This window comes from Rhagoletis pomonella, unplaced genomic scaffold, assembly GCF_013731165.1.
Source record: "Rhagoletis pomonella isolate Grant_MI unplaced genomic scaffold, Rhpom_1.0 Rhpom_scaffold_00005, whole genome shotgun sequence".
NCBI lineage: Eukaryota > Metazoa > Arthropoda > Insecta > Diptera > Tephritidae > Rhagoletis > Rhagoletis pomonella.
The window spans coordinates 63,942,477-63,968,131 of NW_023458559.1; the positions used below are offsets into that span (position 1 = coordinate 63,942,477).

The following is a 25,655-nucleotide window of genomic DNA, read 5'->3' on the forward strand; positions in this document are numbered from 1 at the left end:
ATTCTAGTAAATAGTGAAAACCTCAATTAAACCCCTACTACGGACTTTGCTTGCCTAAGTCGTTGCGGCACAAATTAAATGCCCATTGTATTCTGCTAACTGCCCAACATAATCATATTTTATCGCATATTTAGTTGCAACATTAAATCACGCACACATGCGCAGTTAAAACTGCCAACTCACTGTCTTACACACACACACACGCAAGTGAGCCTATTATAACTTCTCACATAAATAGGAGACAGGAGCATTTCAGTAAAGCACACTTTTACAACAGCTACGTACAAAAAGAGACTTTAGTTTTATGCTGCTTCTTCTTTACTTTGTTGCTGTAAATTACTTTTATTACCCGATGCGCATTAAAAGCAACGCTGAGCGGAAAAAAGGAAGTGGGAGTAATAGGTAGATATATATACATGAGGCGCTGTTGATATGCGCTGACTAATACACGTACAAGTTTCACACGACAATGATTTTGAGTGTGCGTGAATGCGAATGCAATTGTGTGTATTTATGTGTGTGCTAGCTGACATACACGCGCGCATGTTGACCGGAAAGGAAACAATAAATAGTAAATTACGAGTAAAACTCACAATGCGGCAGTTAAATGCGCAATGGCCGTGTTGCAGGGAAAACACACACAAAAACAAAGGCAAGTGCAAACGCCATAAAATATGCAACAAAAGCTCATATGCGCATATAAAAAGCTTAAACGTTGGCAAGTAGAACGGTGGGAGGGGCATTAGAGTGGCAAGCTGGAGGCTGGAGGAAGAAATGGCAAGTAAGTGGCGTCACAAAAATGCCAGAAGATACAAATTAAAATGCAACAAAGGTAAAGTGACAACAAGAAAAACCAAAGAAATGGAGATTTGCACCTGCTTGTAGCAAAAAGAAATCTGCACCAGCAACAATAAAGAAAAAAAAACACAGCTAAGAGCCTACCAGCAAAGCACACTGCGTTGCCAAGCCTTGCAAAATACTCCACTTCGCTAACTCACTTTGTCTCGCTTTGCTTTACTTTTGCTGCTTGCTGTTATTTATTATAGCTCTGCTTACTTATGAGCGTGTTGTTGTTGTTTTTTCTGTTGCATTATGCGTTTTTACACTTGCCGCTTTTGTTGCCCGTGTCATGCATTGTGCGACAATAATTCAAATAAAATTTAAAGTTGCAGACAAAACACGCACACACACACACACACACACACACACGCCGAATACAAAGAACGCACTTGGCATCGTCATACCGCCGCAAAGAAGGCAACAATTTATTTAAATAATGCAGCTGGCATGCAAGAAATTCTGCTGGGCTAACAAAAAGCAAAGAGCAGTCAACATTAACGTCTTCATCCAGCATTTGCTATTGTGGTGGCAACAACAACAACAATAACAACAAAAGTTATATAAATAAATGCTACAAGAAAAAAATGTATATAGTAAGTAAAGGAATGGACGTTGTATGTTACACTAAACGTTGAATTAAGTATTAGTACCAGCTCTTTTTGAAGCAAATGAGCAAAAGAGAGGCAAAAGGATACCCAAAGATAGAGAAAAAACGAGGGTAAATTCACTTATATGCAAGATAAGTTACACTGCGGCGTTTAAAGGTTTTCAAAAGCATACAAAATGTGCAGACAGAAAAGTTGGAAAAAAGCAGTAACAGTTTATATATATAGAAAGGGGTGTGTTCACATACATATGTATACGAACACTTTAAGCTATAATGAAATGTAAAAAATGTCGCTGGTCAAGAAAATTACGGACAATGTAGAATTCCAAGCCTTAAGAACTTATATATTTTAAGAGAAAACTAAAGTCAATTCAATACATAAAGCTTAGGTGTAGACAAATTTTTAAAAAGTGTTGCCACCTAAAACATTTAATGAATCGCATGTGAAATCTAACTAAAACACCCGTACTATATATAAAAAAAGAGGGAAAATTAATAGATCACTATTTTCTGCAACCATCAAAATTGTTTAAGATAAGATAATAAGGTTGCCATAGTAAAAAAAATAAAAATAACAAAATATGTTGAAATCCAGGATTATAGAACACATATTGGAAAACACCCACGAACGCACATGAAGAAAACAACCATGAGGCCCGGCCCGTCACGACCCAACCCGATTAGATGCGGATTATCTGGAATTGCACCAAAAATATTAACTGGCGTAGTTATAATTTTTTTTATACAAGAAAAGTTCCATGAAAAATTACAAGGTTCGGAAAATTGAAAGCACATACTCACCACGTATTCTAATTTTTTTCAAAACGGTTTTTCAGGTGTTTCCAGAATATTAGACTTTACAGTTTAAGTATATCTACTACGTCTAGGTACATTTTTTGCTAAATATTTTGTCCGATCACGGAAATGCCCGCTTACTCGAGAGGTTACAGTTCAATATATTCTTACTTTGCATCAACTGGCAGTATTTTTAAATCATTTGCTCGTGGGCGAAACTCTAAAATGGCAAAATTCAAGACGCGAAGTGGTTGCTAAAATATCTCAATCTCAACATTTATTTTTCTTTTAGTTGGTATTTTTGCACTACCATGCATGCACGAGCTCGTGCCGAAGTAAAATTTTCAGGCCCGTGCCCATCTCTAGTGAGAACAGTAGCAATGGCAAAATATCGATGAAAATGCCAATGACAACCGCGCTAGCGACACCAACATCAACATGCAACAGATTATTATTATTCTTCTTCTTATTTGGCACTACAACCCTTTGTCGGTCTGGGCCGAAACCAAAAATCTTCTCCAAAGGGTTTTTATAAAATTTATTAAATTTTTATATATGTACCTATGTATTTATATAAGATATATTAATCAATTGTTTTCTTTAAGGTTCAACAAACTCAGCGCGCCAAAGATTGCCGTTAACGCCACAACCACCACTTAAATTGTCACTTTGCGCCTCCACCAACGGAGGAGTGTGAAAATGTCTCAACTTCAACATTGTAATTTGCGTAAACAGCGCTCGACCAATCTGATTTGCATCTTGACACCCACAGTAGCAGGCGGAGCAGCTAAAAGTAAAACAAACAAAAACCCAAGAAAATCCGTACAAAGATAGTAAAAGGATAACAACGTCATTGACACTGCCACTGAGTGCCTGGCTATGGCTGTTGGTTGTGCACATAAATGTGGGTTGTAAGAAAATAGCACTTGCGTCTGAAAATCGTACGCGATGTGTGTATTTTGCGCGCTGTCGCTGATACCCAATATATTATAAAATATTCATCATGATTACATGCATTATCCCCGTTTTGTGATATCCTTGATAAACAAAATATTCTCTTTACAATGGTTACAGTGCAGCGACACAGCAAACGAAAGGAAAACGATAAAAAAAAAGTGTTGCATCGCCAGCTTTGAAGTAAGCAGAAGCTGCAAGAGGAACGTATGCAGACGGGGCGTGCGTGTTAGCTGTTGCAACATGCGGCATGTTGGTAACTTAAGTAGCTTTGCCGCCGTCTAGTACATATAGAGTATTTGAGCTGCTGAGTGGCTGAGTGCCATACAGAGCCTGCACAGGGATTGCATAGTAATATGCTGTGGGCGAACGGTATTTGGTATGTATATGTATGTATGTAGGTGTGTGTGTGTGTGTTCGCATTAATTGACAGGCTAGGGCGCGTACACAACACTTAAATTTCAACTCAAATCCGCTGCAGTTGCGGTTGAATGGTTGTGCGTTTGGAGTGTATCGAAGCGTCGGCAGGAATGCTACGTAGCGATTTAAGAAAATCTCTCGTATTCAACGCTTATCTGTAAATCTAACAAGCTGTTGCAACTACATGAATGCGGATACCCATTTACAACAAACTCAACTCTCGTGGTATACATTTTGATACATAGGTGCTCGTAGTCGTCGCGTTGCATCTAACCAATTGCAATGCCTTGATTTTCAATGTACAAATACTTGGTTACTTCCACGCTTGTGTGGGCTCAAGTTGACCGCTTACAGCTGCTGCTGCATCGCGATTATTCTGTTCTTATTTTTCTTTTTCAAGGAAGACAGCCACAAACAGCCTTATACATAGGTATATACAGCATTTCTAGGATCATAATTTATTCAGCGTGTGGTTAGCTGACAACTCAGTGCCTTTCGTGGTCCCAAAGCATCTTATTTAATGCAAGACTTTGCCACTCAGCAGCCAACACACCGATATACCTACATATAAAGTTATATATAACAGTTAAAATTAGTATAATAATCTCTTGGATGTATGCTCATTAGGATGGTCCAAAAATGCATGTGAGTAAAGTGATGTAGGAATTTTATGCCATTCACCTGCTCGCATTGCTCTTTATTGAAAATAAATAAACCCCTGTTTTTACGGGGTTTTTGGGAGACCCACAAAAAAGTTAGTATTAAAAAGAGGTAAAAAAACAATTGACCATTATTCCTTGAAGTTTCCTCATGGTGGAATTATTAATTGCGTCATGAAGTTTCCTGAAGAAAACCATAGTTCGCAATTGAAAATAAAGATTTTCAAGGATTCTACACCATTTCTATGAAACTTTTTTTCTTCCCATATAAAATACATGGGAAACTTTGCGCAACCTCTAAATATTATAACAAGGGTATATTTATTCGATAAATTAAATTATTAAAATTCCGCCTTTACTTTCTTTGGACTAAAAGTGGTCTTTATTCGGACTATTGGTTTCTATTCACCATCTTAGGGTGGCCTGTTGGCTTTCTTGGCTATGTATGGATTGCCGCCAAAGCGCTTTTTCAACTTGTGGGTAATTAATTTCTACGAAATTCATCTCAAATGACTGCCGTATATTTATACGAAAAAAGTTCTAAATTGGTGCTTAAGGGTTGATTTACGCTCGCCAACACTGTTGTAGATAAGCAATAGTCCAGTTTACAATAACTTTTTACGAAATAGAAAATTCTTTCAGATGCTTCTATCCAGGATATTAATTGCAGTAGGAGCGACAGCTGAGAGGTAGAAATATGGATGTGAGTGGCAAATCGAAGACTAAGGAAGTATTTTGTTGCGTAAATGTATACCGATAAAATTATAGACCAGTGATGCAAAACTTGATATTAAGATAAAAAAATATTTGTATAAATTAAGCTATAAAAATAAATAAAAATAAATTACATAAAGTTATCGATAAAAAGTTGGTACATACATCAAAAATAGTCGATGAACCTCTCGATACAGCGACGTGAAAGTAATCGATAAATACGGGGAACAGCCGTATCTTTCATTTTCGTTGCATAGTTAATGTTTTTATGGTTGCAAATCGCCAGTGACAGCAGAGCGGTAAGGTTCGTGCATTCTGGCCTCCTGTACTCAGTCCTAAAGAGCTCATTTTATGTCTCCCATTTCAAAATGTTAAAAAAAAGTTGAAGCTGTAACTGCGCTAGGCACTTGGCTAGGGATGTGCCGGATAGAGATTTTTCCGGATAGCCGGAATCCGGATACCGTGTAAAAAATAAGAGCCGGTTTCGGATATGCAATCGGATATCCGGTAGACTGCTGCCTCATATTGGCTGTATTTCTTTATTCATTCTGAATGTTTGGAATCAACTTTTTTGTTTACTTATTCTTTAGAACGTTCCTGATGATATTTTAACGTATATTTCAAACGCATTCTGTTTATTCCGGCTGTGAAATGGGATTATCCGGAATGTATAAAGAAACGCAGCCATAAATTTCACAATATTGTTCGGTTTTTTGTTTAGCGACATACTTATGACTATATTATCTGCTTTTTCGTGCTGAACTATCCAATACGTAATTAAGAATACAAGATTTCTCCCCTATAATCGAAGTTATAAAATAATCCTATATTAAAAATATAAGTTATATTTTCGGTAAATAGAGGAGAAATGTTAAAGACGAAAGATAAAAAACAATGAACTCCGCTAAGCAAATACGTATGGTTGATGTACTTTTATAAAAAAAAATAGGAATGAAAATATACATAGTCTGCTTTACGTATTGTTCCGTTGTTGCAATATTTTGTGACCCAAGTTTCAAAACTGTTTTTTTTTTCTGATATCAATAAAGCTATAAACTGGGTTAGGCTTCAATTGAAAAGGGAGCTCACCAGGATATTTGGCAATGCTTTGAGGAAATCGGCAACGGCTGTGATGCTGATTCCAGTTTTTGTAGTTATGTGGATAGGCAAACGATGGGTAGACAAGGCAGCGGACGTACAAGAAAATAAAAACAAAATTTACAGCCACCCCTTATATACCGAAAAGAAGATCCTTTAATTTGGTAGAAGCATAATCGCAAAGAATTTCGAAATTTTGTTTTTACTGGCAATGAAGTATCTCTGCGCACCACCTTCCTCAGTAAACTCAGAAACTGTGTTTAGAGCATCGGGTAGCAGTATGTTGAAAATAGAAATAGATTTTTGCCCGATAATTCGGAAATGCTTGTTTTTATAACGAAAAATTTTAGAATTGTTAACTTTAATTACTAGTGGTATTTGACATTAAATTGGATTATAAAACTACAAAAAAAAACATAAATTTCTGAACTAGATTTTTAAATTGAATCTTCTGTAATCGAAATCTGGAAATCCGGCCGGATAGTCGGATAACAGAAAAACGGCCGGATGAGCCGGATTCCGGATATCTACCGGATACCGGGCACATCCGTACACCTGACCTAACTGGGAATCTACTCACGGGAGCGATGCGAATTTCGCAGGAGTGATAGCGAAACGGCACAGCACATCTTGGAAAGTTAGCCTGCACTGATGCACAAAGGCAAAAGACACCTGGGTGAGGATTTAATAACGGATGACGTAATGAAATCTAGAGATTTAGGCTCAATAGTAAGGTTTCTTTCAGATACTGGGTTAATATACACACTATAAGTCCATTAAGGGCCACAATAGTCTTTACCCTAGAACCATAACATCCTTTCATCCTAAGTTAAGACCAACTATGCGTAAATTTTACGTAGTGATTAGAATCTGCCTGATACAATCCAATTTGTTTCTCATTTTGTTGACTAAATTGATAATTTTTATCAAACCATTATTCTTAAAATAAAGGTCAAAATTTTAAAAGAAAATTCAATTATATTTCATCAACCCTTCCTTCCATTCTATCAGCAAAAAAAAGAGAAGTTGCTCTATTTGTTCAGCTTAGAATCTTCTCCTCTCGCGGGCCCAAAATAAAACTCTTTGCTAATTGGTTCCAAGACACCACTTCATTCAAAGATTTATTTTTGATTTTCTGAAAACGTTTGTGAACACACTCTGTTATAGTTTCTTTTCTATTCTTTTTTTTTTTCTTTTTTTATTACTTTTTATTATTTTTTGTGTTTGATAACTTCTTTCTTTTCATTTTTTGACTTTCTGTGGATTTTGGAAAACTTCAGATACGTGAAGAAATACTAACTGCCTTATTATCCGAAATTGTATAAGTTAAACGCGGTATAATATTAAAAAAAAAATAAAAATTTTTTTGCTAACACAAGAATCGTTAATGTTTCGCATTTATTTTATATTGCTATACTTCGCCATTCCCATATCGCTGGCACGACTCCATCACCCTGACTCAACCGAGGAGGAGGAAACTGATAAAATTTTAGCGAAATGGTTGAGTATCGAAATTGATGGCGCCTACTTCTTTGATTGGTCTACGGAAAAAGCATATCAAACAGCTGCCGCCACGCAGCTCGAAGAAATTGCTGAGCAAAATACGGTTTATGGACCTTGGCTAGAAGAGGAGTACTCGAAACGCTTCGTGAGTGAACCGCCAAACGAGTGCATGCCTATACGCAGGGAGAGTAGCCGCAACACAGAAGATTTCCTGCGTCTAGTGCAGCGAAAATGTTGGGATGAATTGCTGCCAGTGTCGTGGGAGTGTAGCGCACATTCAAGCGTGGAGCCAACGAATATGCCGAGCACTTGCTACATCCTCATGGCGCATGTGGCAGCATTTTTGATTGTGGCCCAATTTTTGTATGAAATATGAAGGATTCTATTTTTTTGGCATACCAGAAAAATGCATTGAACTTCTACGAGTTTGTGGTAATTTGATGGAGAATATGTAACTGTGAGAAAAAATTGTATTTTTGGACTTTCTCATAGTTTTGGAAAACAGTTTTTTAAATGGGTAAAAAAATACGTAAAAAATAGTTCCGTTCAAAAATTATTTTAAAAAAATTGGTGGGCTTTTAATTTTGTCCTCTAAGGTCCAGCTTACCGCAAGTCTGATACATAGGTTAGGTAAGGTTATCTTGGCTGTTCCCATCCAGTACAGGACACACTTCGGTCACGGTAGGCCCGTTGTGATGCCATACCCTACGTCCCTTCTCATACTATAGAAGTAAAACCAATTTGCAACCCTAATGAAGCGCGCAAAATGGTAGATACTAGCTGAATCCAGCGCCGATAAACCCTCGCCAATGCAGGACAGTGGCACATGCAATGCTCTACGCTTTCGATTTCTGCCTCATCGCGGCAGCTAGGACAGTAATCGTTTGACTGCGCACCCATCCTACTAGCGTGGGTTCCCATCAGGCAATGCCCGGCGAGAGCTCCAACTACATGCCGGAGCAGTGGTCGCTCAAAGCGGAGTACAGTACTAGATCTGCCTTTATCCAACCTGGTCTAAATATGCCTTGCTGTCCTGCACCTGGGTTCCGTAGACCATCTTTTATTTGCCGGTTCGATAAAATTATTCTCCAGCCAGAGTTTGCAGGCAGATAGCGGAACGCCCGCATTTCAACCAATATTGATAGCTGACATAGTTGCCTGGTACACCTCTATGTCCTGGCACCCATACGACATGAGTGACGTATCTCCTTGCAAGCTCATTTAGGGTAAGCCTGTCTGGCTATCAGAAAAGATAGCTACTGCATGCAAATTAATAGAAGATTCAATCAGCCATCTTGCAGCTTCGTTGATTGTTGCAAGTTCAGCTTGAAAAACACTGAAAAACATACGAGCATACGAAAACTAAGGCTAAGTTAGAGTTCTTGCGAGTATACTCCACTTCCTACCTTTAGATCCAACATGAAGCCATCAGTGTAGATGGCTGATGAGTCGGATTACGAGTACAGGACTGAATCCTCCTCCCATTCACCCCTTGATGGGATCGTTCTTTCGAAATGATTCATCAGTAAAGTGGGCGGGACTATGTATTTACATAAATTGTTTTCCCATTACGATTGCGTCGCCAAGCTAGCTTTCTGTCCAAAACATCGCCCATATATCCAACTTCCTCCGAAAAAGTCAGTGTAGCACCGTTCAAGGAAGTAAGTTGTTGCCGAGCAATTTTAGTTTTCATTGCGACAGAATCGCATAGGTGTGTGGATGATTTAAAGTTGGTCAAGTTTTTTTCGATAATTGAATGCAGGCGGTAGAATTTCGAAAACCCTTTATTGCTGCTAAATATTGTATTTCAAAACATTTGACCAACTTACCTTCCATGAATATGTAAATAAATTCCAAATTGCCAGTTTCCTGCAATTTCAATCTCGCTAGCTTTCCTTATCACCTATGTCCTTCCTATTTAAATTTCCCATTCGGGCATGCATCTCTCAATTCCTGTTACTTGTCTAACTTACTTCTTTCCTGCCGCTCGCTTCACTGGTTACCCTTTGTTTACCCTAGGTAGGTTTTTTTCTTAATGCATTCACTCAATTGGAAATTTATTCAAGCTTAAAACGTGCCCATGCGCACAATCGCACAAGCGCATACAAATCACAAGAGCTATTGTATCATCGCCAACTTACAATTTCAAATCGATTGCAGTGAATAAACAAACCATGGCATGAAACATTTACTTATTTACTTATTCGCTTTTCTTATTTCAGCTTGCTGCCCGACAAATCCCCATTGCAACAAGGCAATAATATGATAAAGCTAGTGCATTTTAGAGAGCTTTTATGTGCACACAACGGCTGTGTATACATATAGGTGTATGTGTTCTCAATTCCTCGGGTGATTTGAGGTGGGTTTAACGACTTGTGTCTTTCTTTTTCTATGAACTGCAGTAAATTTTGAAAGGCTTGATCTGCATAAAAAACATTTTGGGCCATATTTTATGCTGCTTGAACTATTTCCAAGCAGTTTTGCTTTACAAAAAATTTCTATGCATCAAAACTTAGGTACTAAAATGAAATCTGTGGTAGTGGAGTCTCGAGTCGCAGGTATTCGCTGAGTTGAGAGTGCGGAACGTAAAATGAAAGGAAGGACCAGTAAAGCCTTTGACTTCAGCCGCAGCTCCTTATGAAGATGTTCTGATTTTAAACAATTTATTAACTTTGGTCTCTAATCGATTAATTAGAAGCCGAAGCCAAGACCTTTCGAAACAGTTAGGCAATTCTTGGGGTCGCTAATAATGGCTGTTAATTAAGTCATTCTTTCATGACAGAACACTTACTTATAGATATAAAATGGCTGCTTTCTCTGAGCTCACTCAATAAGCCAGTGTATTAAACCATTCCTTCGTCTGAGTACGCTTACGCCATCTGTTTACGGTCACATGTCACGTCTCATCGACTTACTTTGTATTATGTATGCTAACTTATGCGAAAATGCCTAAAAGTGGGCAAAATACATCATCAAATTTTTACAAGCATCTCAGTCACATAATGAAAGAAGCAATAAGGAAAACTTGGTATCTGTTACAAAAACACGTTTTCAATCGAATAGGCGAATAGTTAGAGTGAGATCATGTGCGACAATGCTGCAGAGGAAGTTTTGCAACAGAGCGTTTGAAAGTGAAATTTGTACAAAATGGTAGACATTTGCCAGGCAGCGGAGACATAGAATGAGTGATTTAACGTTTGGGTAAGTAAATCAGAGTTTTAGTTAGAGTGCATGCTCAAGTAGCTTTCTCTTCCTGATTCTCCCGCTTCGTACAGCTTTTGAAGGCCAGACGCTTTCGAACAAAAAACGCGTACGAGTATAAGAGTTAAGCGTATACTTTCCTTATTTCCACTGGGCGGACGGAGAAAATGCGTTTTCGTTTTGCGACAGTTCTAAGCGGATTTGCATTGATCATTTGCCCTAAAAGTATGCAAAGAAAGTGTGTGAAACGAAGCAGATGTTTTGTTTGCTAAGTGGTGTAATGTTTCAATTTACTTGGAGGAAAACAAATTCTGGATGAATTTGATTTTTCACAAATGAAATAAAACTTGTCTGTAAATAAATTTACCGAAGTTTTTATCGATAGTTTTTTTACTTATGGATGTTCGCATGTGGTTTTCAATATTATTGTGAAAATGAGAAAATTTATCGATATCTGTTTCGATATTTTGATCAATTAATTTTATTTATCGGTATCGAAAAAACTGCAACTTCACTGCTGTTTGGATATTATTTTGTTTTCAATATGAATCCCTTTGAATACAATAAATTTTTAATATTTAAAATAATCAAAATCGTTGTAGCTTTTAAATAAAAGCCTAAGCCCATAAAGTGCTTACTATGGACTACTTCAACTAAGTATGTACACGCAATAAAGTTTTTTGTTTAAGTATAAGTAAATATCTACATACAAGTCCATAATACATCCCCAGGTATACCATCGCACTCAGTCGATTGGATTTTTAACCACACAAAACACATATCCAAAAAAAAAACTCAATTCAAATTCAATACACTCCCCACACAAAAGCGCGAACTGATTACTTATGCAATGCGCGTCAAAGCGATAAGCTGTACACGCGCGTCGATAGGGAGAGCAAAGGCAGACTTTCTGGCGCACAAACGTGCTATACACAACTCGCAACTAAAACTGCATTTGTACAAGAAAGCGTAGTGTATGAATATCTGACAAGCAGGTACGCACTTTTCAATACGTCAATCGGCGCGCTAATTCATCAGGTATTACGTTAAATTCAAAGGGGAAATCTCTTCAATGAAATTAAAAGAGATTAAATTGGGTGGAAGGGGAAGCATTAAACAAAGCTGCTTGGCACGCAGGATGATAAACCTGTCTGCCTGAATTTACACGTATGTTAGTGTAGTTCAATGTATAGAAATATATATTTCTAAATACACACATGTAGATAATTACTTGTGAATTTGGCTCAGTAGAAATCTATTTGATTTTAGTTAAACAGTTTAATGAGATTTGTGTTGCAATTATCGGACATAATAAGTTTTCTTATATCGAAGAACTTTCCAATTGTTAGCTTAAAATGATTTTTTAGAATAAGCATCAATAATTTTACTCCTAAAAAGTCCACGGCCAAATAAATTCCTCCGAAATTCGGCAGAAAAAAATATTAGAGAAAACAGCCTAGTTGTCCCGGTGTGCAAAAAATTGAATTTAAATGTGCGAGGTTTCACAGGATATTATTTTCAATATCTCACTTTATATCTTCGACATTATTTTTAACGCAAAACATAAGGAATGTTTAGCTGTCAATTAAATATGTTGTCACTGACTTTACAAATATGTCTATCGATCCACCGATTGCACCTCTATTGATCACAGGGCAAATGATCACGACAAAAATGATCACAGGTTAATTAGATCATAACGAAAACACATCACAGGCAACATGATTACAAGACAACTGATCACAGGACGATTGATCAGTAGAAAAATTAACGCAGTATAATTAGATCATAAGAAAAATGCATACTAATGAATTTTCGAAATTTCCGCTTATTATATACATATATGTTTATAGAACTACAATAAAATATTTAACAAAATATCAATGTCCAAATTAGTAAAAAACAAGTGGTCACGGAGAAACACTATTGGTGACGATTATCCAAAATATCGGTCTCTTCATCCCACGCAGACAGCAGACGACCAGCATTGAATTGCTCCCAAATCATCTCCGACGACACTTGCTCCACTTTCAAAGCGTTCATAAATTTCGCCAACTGCTCGTGGTTCCTACCAAAACAAAATGTAACATAGGATATGTTACTCCTACGCCTTGTCCGAGTATGTAAGACAACGGCGACGTATGATATTTCCTTTTTCTATATTATCAGTTGACCTATCAAAAATGGTTTATTTATCCATCGCTTTTTATCCACGAAATCAGGAGTGCCGAATTCCAAAGCAATCAACATTTTAGGAAGCAAAGCCAACTCGTCATCAGATTATAGCGTGTTTTCAGCCCAATGTTGTTTAAAATCCGTACAATACATTGGTCGAATGAAAATAACACTCGTGGAGATGTGTATCTGGAAATACTTCTTTCGCAGCCCCACTCAAGGCGAATTTATACAAGCTGCTAGCTTGAATTAAAGAAAAACGATCCCATATATTTTGTTTTTGCTTTTACGAGTTAGCTTTCAAAATAAAGCAAAGAAATCAGCTGTTCTAACCACTCCACCCTGTATGCATTCGCCTTAGTGCCAAGGAAAGCATCGCCGATGTCAGTAATGAGTACTTCTGAAACCAAATGGTCGTCGGCTATATTTACGACAGTTTGACGCTGAATATTTGCCTGCAGATCGCTCAAACTAGGCAACCTGACAGCCGTACTTCTCTATACTTGGGCAGTAATCTCACCAGCATTAGTATGTGATGATTCATCGTTCGTTGCTGCACGTTCAGTTTATTGACGGTTTTTCTGGCATTAACTTTTGCACCATTAGCCATTTAGGTACTCACGATCGCCAACTAAGAATAATGTTCCTGCAATGCAAAAAAAAAAACTTAAAAATTTGGTAAACGCTCGGATAATAAAAACAACTATTTTACCAGCTGGAACAGCAGACATTGTGTAAATTTGTCCTACTTTGAATATAAACGGGAAGAAATACAACAGGCACCTTTATCCCTTTGGAAATGATGCATTTTTAATTTCTCTTGCTTCTCATATCAAACCATGAGTTTTCAAAAAAAGTGGACTTAGCAACTTTTCACTCTAAACTAGCGATATGAATTTCCCAGCAAGGAAATATTGGAAGATACAACTTTTGACCTTTTTTGGGAAAACATGTCCAGTGATCAACTATTATGTGATCATTTGTCTAGATGATCAAATTTGTGATCATGTGTCCCGTGATCAATTGTACCCGTCATATGTAGGGATGATACCGATCCACCATTGATATTTTGAATCAAATCGATATAATAGTAGACATTATTTCTATGCCATCGATAACTTAGTTTTGAAATGATGCTATTGATATCGAAATCAATATTTTTAGGTATAGATACCTTACATGGTCAGCTTTATTTATAATTATTGCTCACTATCGATACTTTAAACGAAATCGATATGCTATTTGAATTAGCTTTCGACAAAAATATCTATATCCTTGTTTCTTCTGCGCTCTAATCGTCTTGTAAAATGCAGAGATCTTTTTCGGTTGCATGGAGTTCGCAGCAGCTTCAGTGCAATTTATGCTATAGGAAGGTCTTCAAAAATACGAATTTGTACTAATTTTTCTTTTCAAAGGCTTGAAAAGATGGATATTAACTATATAAGTATCGCGGAAAACGGAAATTTTTCGCTCTTCTATGCTGACGCTGCAAACTAAAGAGCGGCGCAAGAATTACGCTCGGCGAACAAGTTAGTCTTAGTTTCGACGAAGTTCTGGTGTTTGATAAACTCAGTAGGGCCATAATCTTATGATAATTATTAGACTTGGTCTAAGCGAGAAACATAAATTATTTGCATGTGCAACCTTTTCTCAAAAATACCCTAGAAATCAAGCAAATTTCTAAAGGAAGTCAATAGAAACTGGTTAAAAGTATAAGTTTTCAGTTGCTTCATCATAAAAAATAAAGTTAAATACGAGTAGCCGAAAGCACAGAAAACGTGTGCGTAAGAATGAAGTTCAAACACAAACTATCAATAATAGCGAAAGTTGCAGAAAAACATGCAGAAAAATTGTTATTCTCCACCACGTCAAAGAAAGTATGAGGAAACTAGTAGCCAAACGATATAACGAATCGCACAAACTAACTAACACACACACACTCAAACACATACGGGATAGAGCTGAAGCTGAAAGAAAAGTTTCATTGCAAAAACTTAACTCAAAGTTTCACATTTCAGTTGCAAAAGTAGCGGCTGAGCTGCAGCTGAGCCAAGACGAGCCCAGTCAGTGCTGCGCCATGGCGTATGAGTAACCTTTTTGAAAGGCGAGGTGTAATGGTAACTAATGCTTGAACGACTTGAAAGGTGAGATTAAATACGCTCATTCGATACATAGAGAGGCTTGCACGATTTTGTAGCAAAGTTAGATTTGTTATTTCTTCTATTGGCTTGAATCAACGAAAGTGTGAAGGGCACACACACACTTCGTCGTTGGTTCAAAGAAGTCTGCTTTGTTAATTTGCGCTTTGAATCGCAATGAAATGAAATTAAATTCATTGGAAAAACTTGAAAGAATTTTTAATTACTTTGATTAATTTGCCATCTAGTTAAAGAGAAAGTGAGAGAATTACAGAGGTGGCGCGCACATACCACACACTTCTGTACAAAAGAAAGCGCACACATGTATGTACATATGTGAATACTTTCAATTACAATTCAAAGCATCAACTCTGAGAATGGATCAGGATAATACAGAAACTATTAGTGTAATAAAGTGAAAGTTTCGTTAGAAGAGTGCTGATTGAAGAGAATGTCCATGGGAAATGGTGGTGGTGCGACCGTGAAAAGTCTAGGTATGAACTTAAAAATTCTTTGGAAATGAAATAAATGTTAAGCTAACTATACACGAGCTACAACCTCAAATATATAAAGCAATTATTTACTTGTTATTGGATTATTGGTGAATAGTCTTTACAAAATTACTTAGTTGGGAATGCGGCTACCCTTGTATTTTTGAGGGCATAAATTTAAGTTATTCGCTTAACGAAATATTAGCGTATCAGTATCAAATTAATAAAGTCGCCATCAGAGATTTTTGATAAAAAGGCATACATATGTATATGTATGATAACTAAAAACAATATTTTGTTTTAAATATTTGAATAGGGGGAACATAAAAAACGACACATACAGGGAAAATAATAAAAAAGAGGTCTAACCCCACCCTTGACTGACGAAAACTATTTACACCCGAAGCTCGTTACTAAAAAAACTATTTTTAACATGTTTGTCATAAAAAATCAAGTAACTAAAGTGTTGCTCCAAGCTTTAAATTTTTTCTAAAATTTTTATTTATTTTTAAATTTTTTATATCGGGTTTATTTTGATGAATAAAGTTATTAGAAATTAACTAAGATATCGCTTTTGGAAGAACATAGTTAGACGTAATAATTCATTTATGAATTGTTTTCTAATTTTTAAGGAGGCAGACCTTGCTTATGGGCGTTGATTATCTGTGAACCCAAAAAAAAATCTTTTATTTCTTTAAACTTCATTAAATAAACATCTGTAAAGTAAAATTACAAATTAAACATAGTATAACAAATTTTTTCCGATGTCTGTTTTATTAATCCTTTTGAGTAGGTAGATAAAATCGATTTTGAACAAAAATTATTTTAGTGACATTTGGTTAAAAACATTAAAATTTACATACATACATACATACGAAATGTTTTTTTTTGAGGCCATTACAAGAAACACTAAAAATTTTACTAGTTTGGGCAATTGTGCACATCTTCGCAGCGTGTTTCGAGAGGACAATTTTATATTTTTTGCAATTTCTGACAGTTACTTATTTTAAATGTTTTAATTGAAAACAAAATGAACAACTCAAACTCAAATTCGAGTAAATATATATTTAAGTCTTACCTCAGCCATTTTGGAAAAGCGTTGAGGACAAATCAAAATTAACATAACAAAATAGCTGATTCAAGGTAGCACAGCACACAGACAAAATTGCCGCGCAAAGTCGCCCTGTTTGTGGAAAAGGCTTTGCATAGACATTTTACATTTCATTTGCGAAGGATTACAATTTTACAGTTTGCAACGTTCTCGGAGGGTTTGTGCCTTTAAAGGAGTACCTTTAATATACTCTTGTAGAGACTTCAAACGTCCTTTGTAAAAGTAATTAAAATCTTTTTGTTTTCAAAAGTTAAACAAACAAAATTTTTCTGTATTTTTTAATTTTAAATTAGATGTCTAAATTTTATTTGTTATTTTTTACATTGTTTTTTATTTATCATTTTTTAATATTTAATAGGATATGCAATTGACTTTTGAAAAAAATTTGTTATACAAAATTTGTATTACGTTTTTTTTTTAATCTGCTACAGAAAGAGCTAAAATTCTTATGGCCAATTTACCCAAAGCAATTTAAGAAAAAAATAATTTTGATTTTTTGAATTTTATATGGAAATTATGGGAAAATAAAAAATCATTTTCCATTTAACTTGCTGGTGAAACCAGCTGTTAGAGACAAAATTTTTGGTAAAAATTTGATTGCAAGATTTGCCCCAAACAAACATACATACAGAGCCAGTTAAATAAAAGCTTGTAAAAAGCCTACTTTTAAGCAGGAGTTGAAATTTTTTATTTTCAAAATTTTCTTATAAAAAAAATTTCAGGAAACTAAAAACTAGGCATTTATTTGTCCTTTAAGAAAAGAATGATTTAATTTAATAATTTTTTCTTTTTTTGACGAAGTGATGAAAAATGCTTGCAATTTCTGGTTTTTGAGCTAAATTTTTTTCAGCATACGCATTTAAAGAGAAGAGATTGTACAGCTTTTCGAGGTTTTTGGCTTCCTAAGAGATTTTTTTTAAATATTTCGGAATAATTTGGTAAATACCAAACTTTACTTTACTTTTTTTACTTTCGAGGCCTTTCATTTAAATTTTGATAATAAAATAGGTTTTCTCTTCATCCTAAAGTAAATTTCTACGGTTCGCCAAAATGTTTCCTTTTTCCCATAAAATACATACTCGGTGCACTCTTTCGAAATCAAAAAAAAAGGAGTAACAGACGATACCTCGCTTTTTGCAGTTAAATTGTGACCCCATTTATTTGATATATTCTAGCTGTACAACAATTCTACTGACATCCAACTAAACACCTAAAGCCTCGATGGTACGCTTTGATTTTTTTTTTTTATCGCTCGCCGCTGGCGTTTATGTCTTAAGCTGCTGAAGCGCTCGTTTGTTGCAAGCTTTGTTCGCAATTTTTTGTCTCAAATTCAACAAACCCTACACACGTACGAAAACTGGTGACCGGGGTGAGTTAAAAAAGGGCGATCGCTGCGCTGTTGCAGTACAAATCGCGGCCCATTTACATGCGCTTTCTCTTATTTTTTTTCGCAATTTCTACACTTCAGCGCCGAAGTGTATGCATTTAAGTATGACTAGGTATGTGTGTGGGTGTGTGTGTGTAGTACTTGATGCATTTACTGATATTTAGTGCCATTAAATCGACAACGGAAATGGAAATACAACGGCGATTGTATAAAATGGGGCCAGTAGTGGATAGAGAGTGCAGCAACAAAATAAAGCGAAAACTGTCGAGCGTTGCAACAATTTTTTGAACTAAGCCAACAGGTAGAAACAAAGCAACGCGCGCGCACATAAAACAACGTCAGTTTTTAAGGCCATTTTGTAGCGAAAACTGCATTGTAAAATTGCATAAACTGCCTAGAAGCGCAAAAGGAGAGTGCATCAATAACGGCAGCAGCAGCGGAAAGCGGCTCAGGAAGCTTGTACCTACACTAAGCCCTGCGGTGGCGATACGTTGCCGCTGCACATTTTAGTGCACTCTTTATTTTTTATATTTTTTTCTAGGCTGAAACACCTCTTTATCGCCTTTTAGTGTTTCGCCTTTTTTCTATTTTTTTTTTTCCTGCAGACGAGTTTGAAATGTTTTTCTAACTTTTCGTTGTTTATCAATGTCGCTTGGCAAATGTCTGACTGTGAGCGCAAGTCTATAAATTGTGCACCTTTTTGTGTTGCGGTGCGGTGTGTATTTATTGCATAATACATGTGTATGTATGTATATTTGTAGTGCAGGTGTAGATATGCAAATACCTGCACTTCGATGTAGCAAACAAATGCCCATGTAATCGTTGGCAAATCGAGTTTTATGCCGCGCACGCAAATGTTGGCCCAGATTTTTGTGACAGAAAAAGAAAACAATTTCGCTTACACCAATGCGATAAGAAGTGAATATTTATCAGCCAAGTTGCAACGGGAGAAATATAGTGTTTTACTTAGTTTTTAAATGCAACTTCTTTGGTGTAGGAAGGATGAAATTTCCCTGCAGCAAAAATATTTCAAGACTTCAACTGCTGGTTGCTTATGATTTTGAGCTGTAAAGGTAAATTATTACGATGACAAAAACTGAAATGATTTGCGATTTTCAATTTTGGAATTGACTATGCTTTAACTCTCGATTATTAAAGCAGCAAAATTGTGCTAAAAAATATTAGGAAAGCTATTAGCCAGTTTCAAGAAAGCAATTTAAGTGAAAAATAATTTTTTTATTATAATTTAATATGGAAACTGCAAGCGAAAAAATCATTTTTTCACTTAAATTGCTTTCGTGAAACCGGAAGTATGACATGCAATGATCTTCATCTTCTTTGGCCGAGTTTAACAAAGCACGCCAGTCGTTTCTTTTCTGTGCCAGCTAACGCCAATTGGAAATGCCAAGTGAAGCCAAGTCCTTTTCCACCTGGTCTTTCCATCGCAGTGGGGGCCTCCTTCTTCCTCGGCTACCAACAGCGGGTTCCGAGTTGAATACTTTCAGAGCTGGAACGTCGGTGTCCATTCGAACGACATGGTCAAGCCAGCGGAGTCACTTATTTTCGATTCTACAAAATTCATCTAAATCATCGTGATACGGATACCAAATGAAAGGTATTTTTGAGGACTTTGGTCAGAAAGTATTAGGGTTGCCACCTAAATTTTTGAGTAAGAAGTTTACTTAATAGATATCGAAATCCAAATTTTTTTTTTTCAAAAATATTTGTTGGAGCTATCCAAATGACCAGTATTTGATACAAACCTTGAGAACTTGTTAAAGTTTGCACTCCGGGCAAAGCTCGGTCAACCTGGTACTTATTATTATGTGTTAAAATAGCTGATGCTGTCTCAATACATCTGTATCGAAATAGCCCCACCTTAGTAAAGTAGAGGGAGAGCAAAAACAAATAAAATGTAACAGGGCATCCTCCACCAGACAGGAGACCAAATTTGGCTGCCGATAATACCCGTGGAAGCCATATGCTGGTCCCATAGATTGCACCTTGTGATCACTCCAACTAAACGATCGTAGCTCCTTCCTTATAGGCTTCCATGAAGAACGAACCACTTAACATTGCGCTCATGAGACCTTTTGACCCATTCGAGCCTAAAAAGACTCATCGAATATTACATTTTTTTAAGCCGGTTAATCATTTATCTTCAACTAAAATTCTTCTACATTGGAAAAAACGCTTTCATTCCTAGTTGAATGTGATCGAATTGTGAATGACAGCATTTTTATTAAAAATTAAAGAAACTTTACATTTAAGTCATACTGCTCACCATTTTGACATATCACAGCTGTTTTCGTGCCTTTAGGCTAGGCGCAGCTGCAATTTCAATCAATCACAACGCAAGCAGGGAAATGCAGCTATTTTCGGCATAACAATCAAATTTTTTTCTACCCAAAACTTATGAATTCAGCTGCGCACTAATTTCACAAAGAAAATATATGTACATATAATTCAAATCAAAACGCAATAACGTTTTATTGTTGTCAAGCAAAGTAGATAAGCTGAAAAATTTAATACCCCCAAAAAAGTCAATAAAGCAAAAGCAGCAAGAAAAATACGTACATACAAAATCAGCGCCGTGATTATTTTTTCATAACCTTTTATAGGGAGCATACAAAAAGTGTAATTCAATTTATGACACATGAATATGCATGCAGCTGACTATAGAAACAGCAGCGAGCTAATATGTACATGCGTATGTAAATTTGTATGCTTGTCAGTCAGTCACTCAGCCAGACATTGTGTCAATCAATGCAATGAGCAGACAATAAGCAACAGCGGAAGGGAATGTAGAGCCATGGAGGGTATATTAATGTTTTTTTGTTGTTGAATTGAAAATCTGGCATATTATGCAGCGTGTGCAAGTATGTGAGACACATGATGCAAGCATTAATACACCTGCATGCTCGCACTTTCACACACTCACATGCACGCCGCCATTGTATAAAAATCTTGCTTACACCACTTTCATTCAGAGTTGTATGGTGTACTCCAATCTTTTTACCCGCTTATTTTCAATACAATTTATTATAATGCAATAAATTCGTATGCCGAGCAGTGCCATGAGGGATTCTCAGTGTGTGTGTGAGCGCGTGTGAGTGCGAGTTTACTTACAAAAGGCGCTCGAGTGTAACGTCATAAAAAGCAGAGAATCGCCAAACATGTATGTATAAAGCGCATGTGAAATAAAAATTAAGAGCGAAAAGAAAAAATAATAAAAAGAAATTGCATTGCATTGAAATTGAAAGTAAATTTCATTTCTGCCATTCAACAGGGCGTATACGTAATGCGATGGGCTTTCTATCAAGCCATTCTCAAATGTGTGCAATGTGTGCTATGTGTGTGTGTGTGTGTGTGTATGTGGGTGAAGGTATATAACTTAATTTGACAACGTTATTTGTTGGCATCCAGCATACAAGCGGATTTACATGCATGCAATTCATATACATACGTACAGGGGTATTCATGATCCGGTGCCTACTGTCTAGCATGGTGCATAGATAGCATAAATCGCGTGATTGGCTATTTTTGTTGTTGTTTGAACACATGAAACAACAACAATAGTGCTATTTATGCTATCTATGCACCATGCTAGACAGTATGCACCGGATCGTGAATACCCCTTATGTATTTATATAAATGTGTAGGCATATGTACATCTGTACTACCCAACGGGGCCAGAAGCGCTCCATTAGTGCTATTGGAGCGCTCCATATTAAGCAGTGAGCGCTTTAACATTGGGTGTCATTAGAAAGAAGCGCTCCCTTGCTGCTCTTGATGAGCGCTTTAACTAAAGCATTTCAAAAGCGATGCATGCAAATTTTAATTTGTATATTATATTTTTGTTTTAATAAAGAAATGGCGTTTTTGTAAACCATTTTATGGTTTTATTAAGTGTACTTATAAACAAGTTTTTTTTTTCTTTTCTATATGGTATACATACGAAAATACATACATACATATGTATATGTTTGTACATAAATTAACTTCTTTCAAAAGAAAATATTTTACGTTACTACTCAAAATGATATTTATTTCTGAGCATTGCTAGAAATTTAAAAATTTATTTTTTACTTTGCTTTTGTACTGCTCCCTACTTGCTCCTTTGGGGAGCAGCTAACTTTCAGTCCCGTTGGGTAGAAACACACGTATGCGAGCATATTAAATTACATATGCAAATGTCCATACGAGTCCTGCATAAAACGTGAAACGAGTTTCTAAATAGATTAGACCGAGTTTGGTATCCGCGAACTGTCAGTGGATATTAAACAATGGCCAAATGATCCCATCAGATGGGAATCGACGACTTACGGGTGCAAGTGGAGACTAATTAGTACTAGTTTTTTTTTTTCTTAAGTGCACAATTGCCTACACAATCATATCGGCACTGATAAACACTGCTGTATGGATCTCCCTAATCGCATCTCATTGGTAATTTTTTGGTATGCTTTCATACCCTTTCGGAAATAGATTTTGGATTTTTTTCTTTTTAACTTAATCTTACTTTTAGCGAAACGTGATTTTCTGTCAACACTCTTCAATCCGTTTGCTATGATTAGCTCAGTTTGAAGATTGCTTAGAGAGGCCCGTTGACTCTCTGAGCAGTGCTAGCTTTGGCTAACAGATCGGTGCTCTCAGTCCCTTCTGTGCCTTTGCCTGCAGACTCTTCCCTTGCCTGCGGCTCTTCTATAGGTGATCATCTATTTATGTTCTGCGCTACGCTACTTAAATGTCTGGGCCATTTATGCCATGATAACTGGCAGGCTATAAATGAAGAAATTCTACTTGGAGCTGCAAATGTTTATTTCAGTTGCAAACGCAGCCAGTTGAGATAAATAGATAAATATAAATAGCAAAACACTTGAAAATACAACAAAACATCCCGAAAAACTCCGCGAATATTTCGCAGATATAACACGAAGGATAACGAAAATTTTCGGAAATTCTGCAAATATACTGAGATAAATAACGGCAAATAAAGCACAATAATCCCAATCCAAAAAGAGTTTCAAAACATCGCAACAAGACCCGAAAAAATAAAAAATCTCCAAAATGTACTGAATCATATTCCTAAATTGCTGCCTAGCAGCAGTATACACATTGAAGCATACATTTAGGAGGCGTATCCTCTCAATGTACATGTATGGCATCTGTATTGGTGTCAGTTTTAAATTGATTTTTGCGCCTTACTTTAAACTATAGTAATTAAAAAATTCAGTAACTTTCTGCATATCAGCATCTCAAAGTAGCTTTTTAAGGATATATCTTATTACATTAAACGAGCAATTCTTGTATATATATGTATATATATCCATAGGGCTCTCAGAAACGGCTCTAACGATTTTGATGAAATTTTGTACACAGATAATGTTTTGGATTTTAGGGTTATCTGAATAGGCAATATCTCCGAGAAAACTCGCATAAGGTTGTCACCTATTCGAAATTAGTTATAAATTAATTAAAACATCATAATATGGGTATCACATGGAAGGTATTTTAAAGATCCTTAATTCAAAAATATTTTTTAATAGGGTTGCCACCTATTTTAAATCGCGTATTTATTTATTTTTTTGTTTAGTAAAAAGGTAAAATATTACTATTCATGGGTACCAAGAGCAGGTTCTTAAACAATGCTTTCCCTATATACAAAATATTATCCCTTAGGATAATGGTGTAAGGTTGCCACATATTTTCGATTCTGCACAATTTATATAAAATGTCGCAATATGGATATCAAATGAAAGCTATTATTGAGAACTTTGGTCTGAACATATTATTCATCAGGGTTGCCACGCTTTTAAGTAGTGAAAATTTTTATTTTGTTACGTTCAATCAGCATTTTTATAAATATATACACAGTACATATACGCTCAAGATATGTACCATTCATTCCAGCGTATTTCAGAATAGGGTTGCCACCTAAATTTTGGAGTAAGAAATTTACTTATAGATATCGAAATCCAAATTTTTTTCTTCCTTAATATTTTTTAAAGGTACTCAAATCCTGGCAACTTTAAAAAGTATATGCACTCCGGGCAGAGCTCGGTCTACCTGGTACTAATTCTTTATACCCTAGAAGTACATTTTAGGCGTAAAAGAAAGAAAGAAAACATGCTAGCCTATCTATATACAGCATTTACACCTTAAGTTAAACTTTGGCAAGTAAAATTAGAATACGAAAGATTTAAACTTTGGGAAAATAAAATTAAACTTTGGGCAAATACAATTAAACCCTACTATAGTACTAAAAAGTGTTTGAAAAACTGAAAAATATACCAAATAAAGCAAATACTAGTTTTTCAAACACTGTTTAGTACTACAGTAGAGTATTATTTTAATTGCAAAAAGATTAGTTTTGTTTGCCCAAAATTTAAATCTATCCGCACAAAGTTTAAGTCTATCTGCTCAAAATTTAAATTTATTTGTCCAGAGTTTAATTTTATTAGCCAAAACCTTAACTTAATTTGTCAATACTATATAAGACTTTATTCATTTGAGCGCTCTCTACTAACTGATCAAATAATTTACCAGACTCGCAATTTAGTCGCACGGTCGAATCCAGCTCATTGCAAAAGAATACGTCCCACTCTAAAAAATCTGTTTAAAAATGCGACTTTAAATTGAGTATATTTTTGTTTATTTTTAAAAATTTTTGGTAAATTTACACGATGGATATGTATTTTTCTCGTTTACACATTTTCGTGTGTCAAAATCCTTTTTGTTAGCGGCTTTACACAATTCTACGGTGGAAATCAGACAGCAGATGTGTATTTTGTAACTTGTACACACTTTCGTAGTAAATTTACGCACACCACAGCAGCTATATTACGCTCTAAAAAGTCCGAAACTTAAACAAACTATTCGTTGAAAATTCGAGCATGTAATTTTGCGAATAATAAGGTAGGAAATCAGTAACCTACCTTTTAGGTAGGAAATCTACACAATTTTTTTTTAGAGTGCCCCTAAAAAAAAAGATTGTATATGTAGAGAAAACTTTATTTGATGGGCCATAACAACTGCTTCCCCCGTGGATGTTGTAACTTCAGAAAAATAGTAAGTGCACCTTACTACTTATTATCAATTCATTTAGAAGTGATCACTCGATCTAAAAATTTACTCACAATTCAACAACTTAGCTTCTTTGTATAGAAATAAAATTGTTTTCGTCTTTTTTACAACTTTCAACTTCTGCTTCGTAAAAAAAGTTTTACAGCTTATTTAGTTTTCCTATCAAATCTGCTCGTGTTATTATTTCAAAAACACTCCACACCAATGTTCCGCTATTACTTTATACTCGCCTTGTGCCTTTGCAGTCCGTCATTTTCGGTGCAGGATCTCTGCACATTTTGTAAATGCGTGCATGGCCAGTACGCAGACGCACCCATATGGATTGATGTTGGCAAACGCAATGAAATTGCAGTGCAAGGTCGGTCATGCGCACGGCCGGTTACGTATACGTGGAAAGTCGTCTCGGGCTCAGGCGGTAAGTTGGGGCAGCAAATGAAAAATTCTTGTGTTTGACAATTTTCGTTGCTTTCAATCTACAT

At 36.0% G+C, this 25,655-nt stretch overlaps 1 protein-coding gene across 1 annotated transcript in view; it reads left to right on the top strand.

Moving 5' to 3' along the window:
* The window catches only part of LOC118740177, a 66,962-nt gene that overhangs the window by 36,579 nt on the left and 4,728 nt on the right, over positions 1–25,655 (top strand). Inside the window, exons 2-3 of the mRNA XM_036471674.1 lie at positions 7,467–7,953; positions 25,422–25,591. Of these exons, the coding sequence (XP_036327567.1) occupies positions 7,467–7,953; positions 25,422–25,591 (657 nt within the window). The remainder of the gene's footprint in view (positions 1–7,466; positions 7,954–25,421; positions 25,592–25,655) is intronic.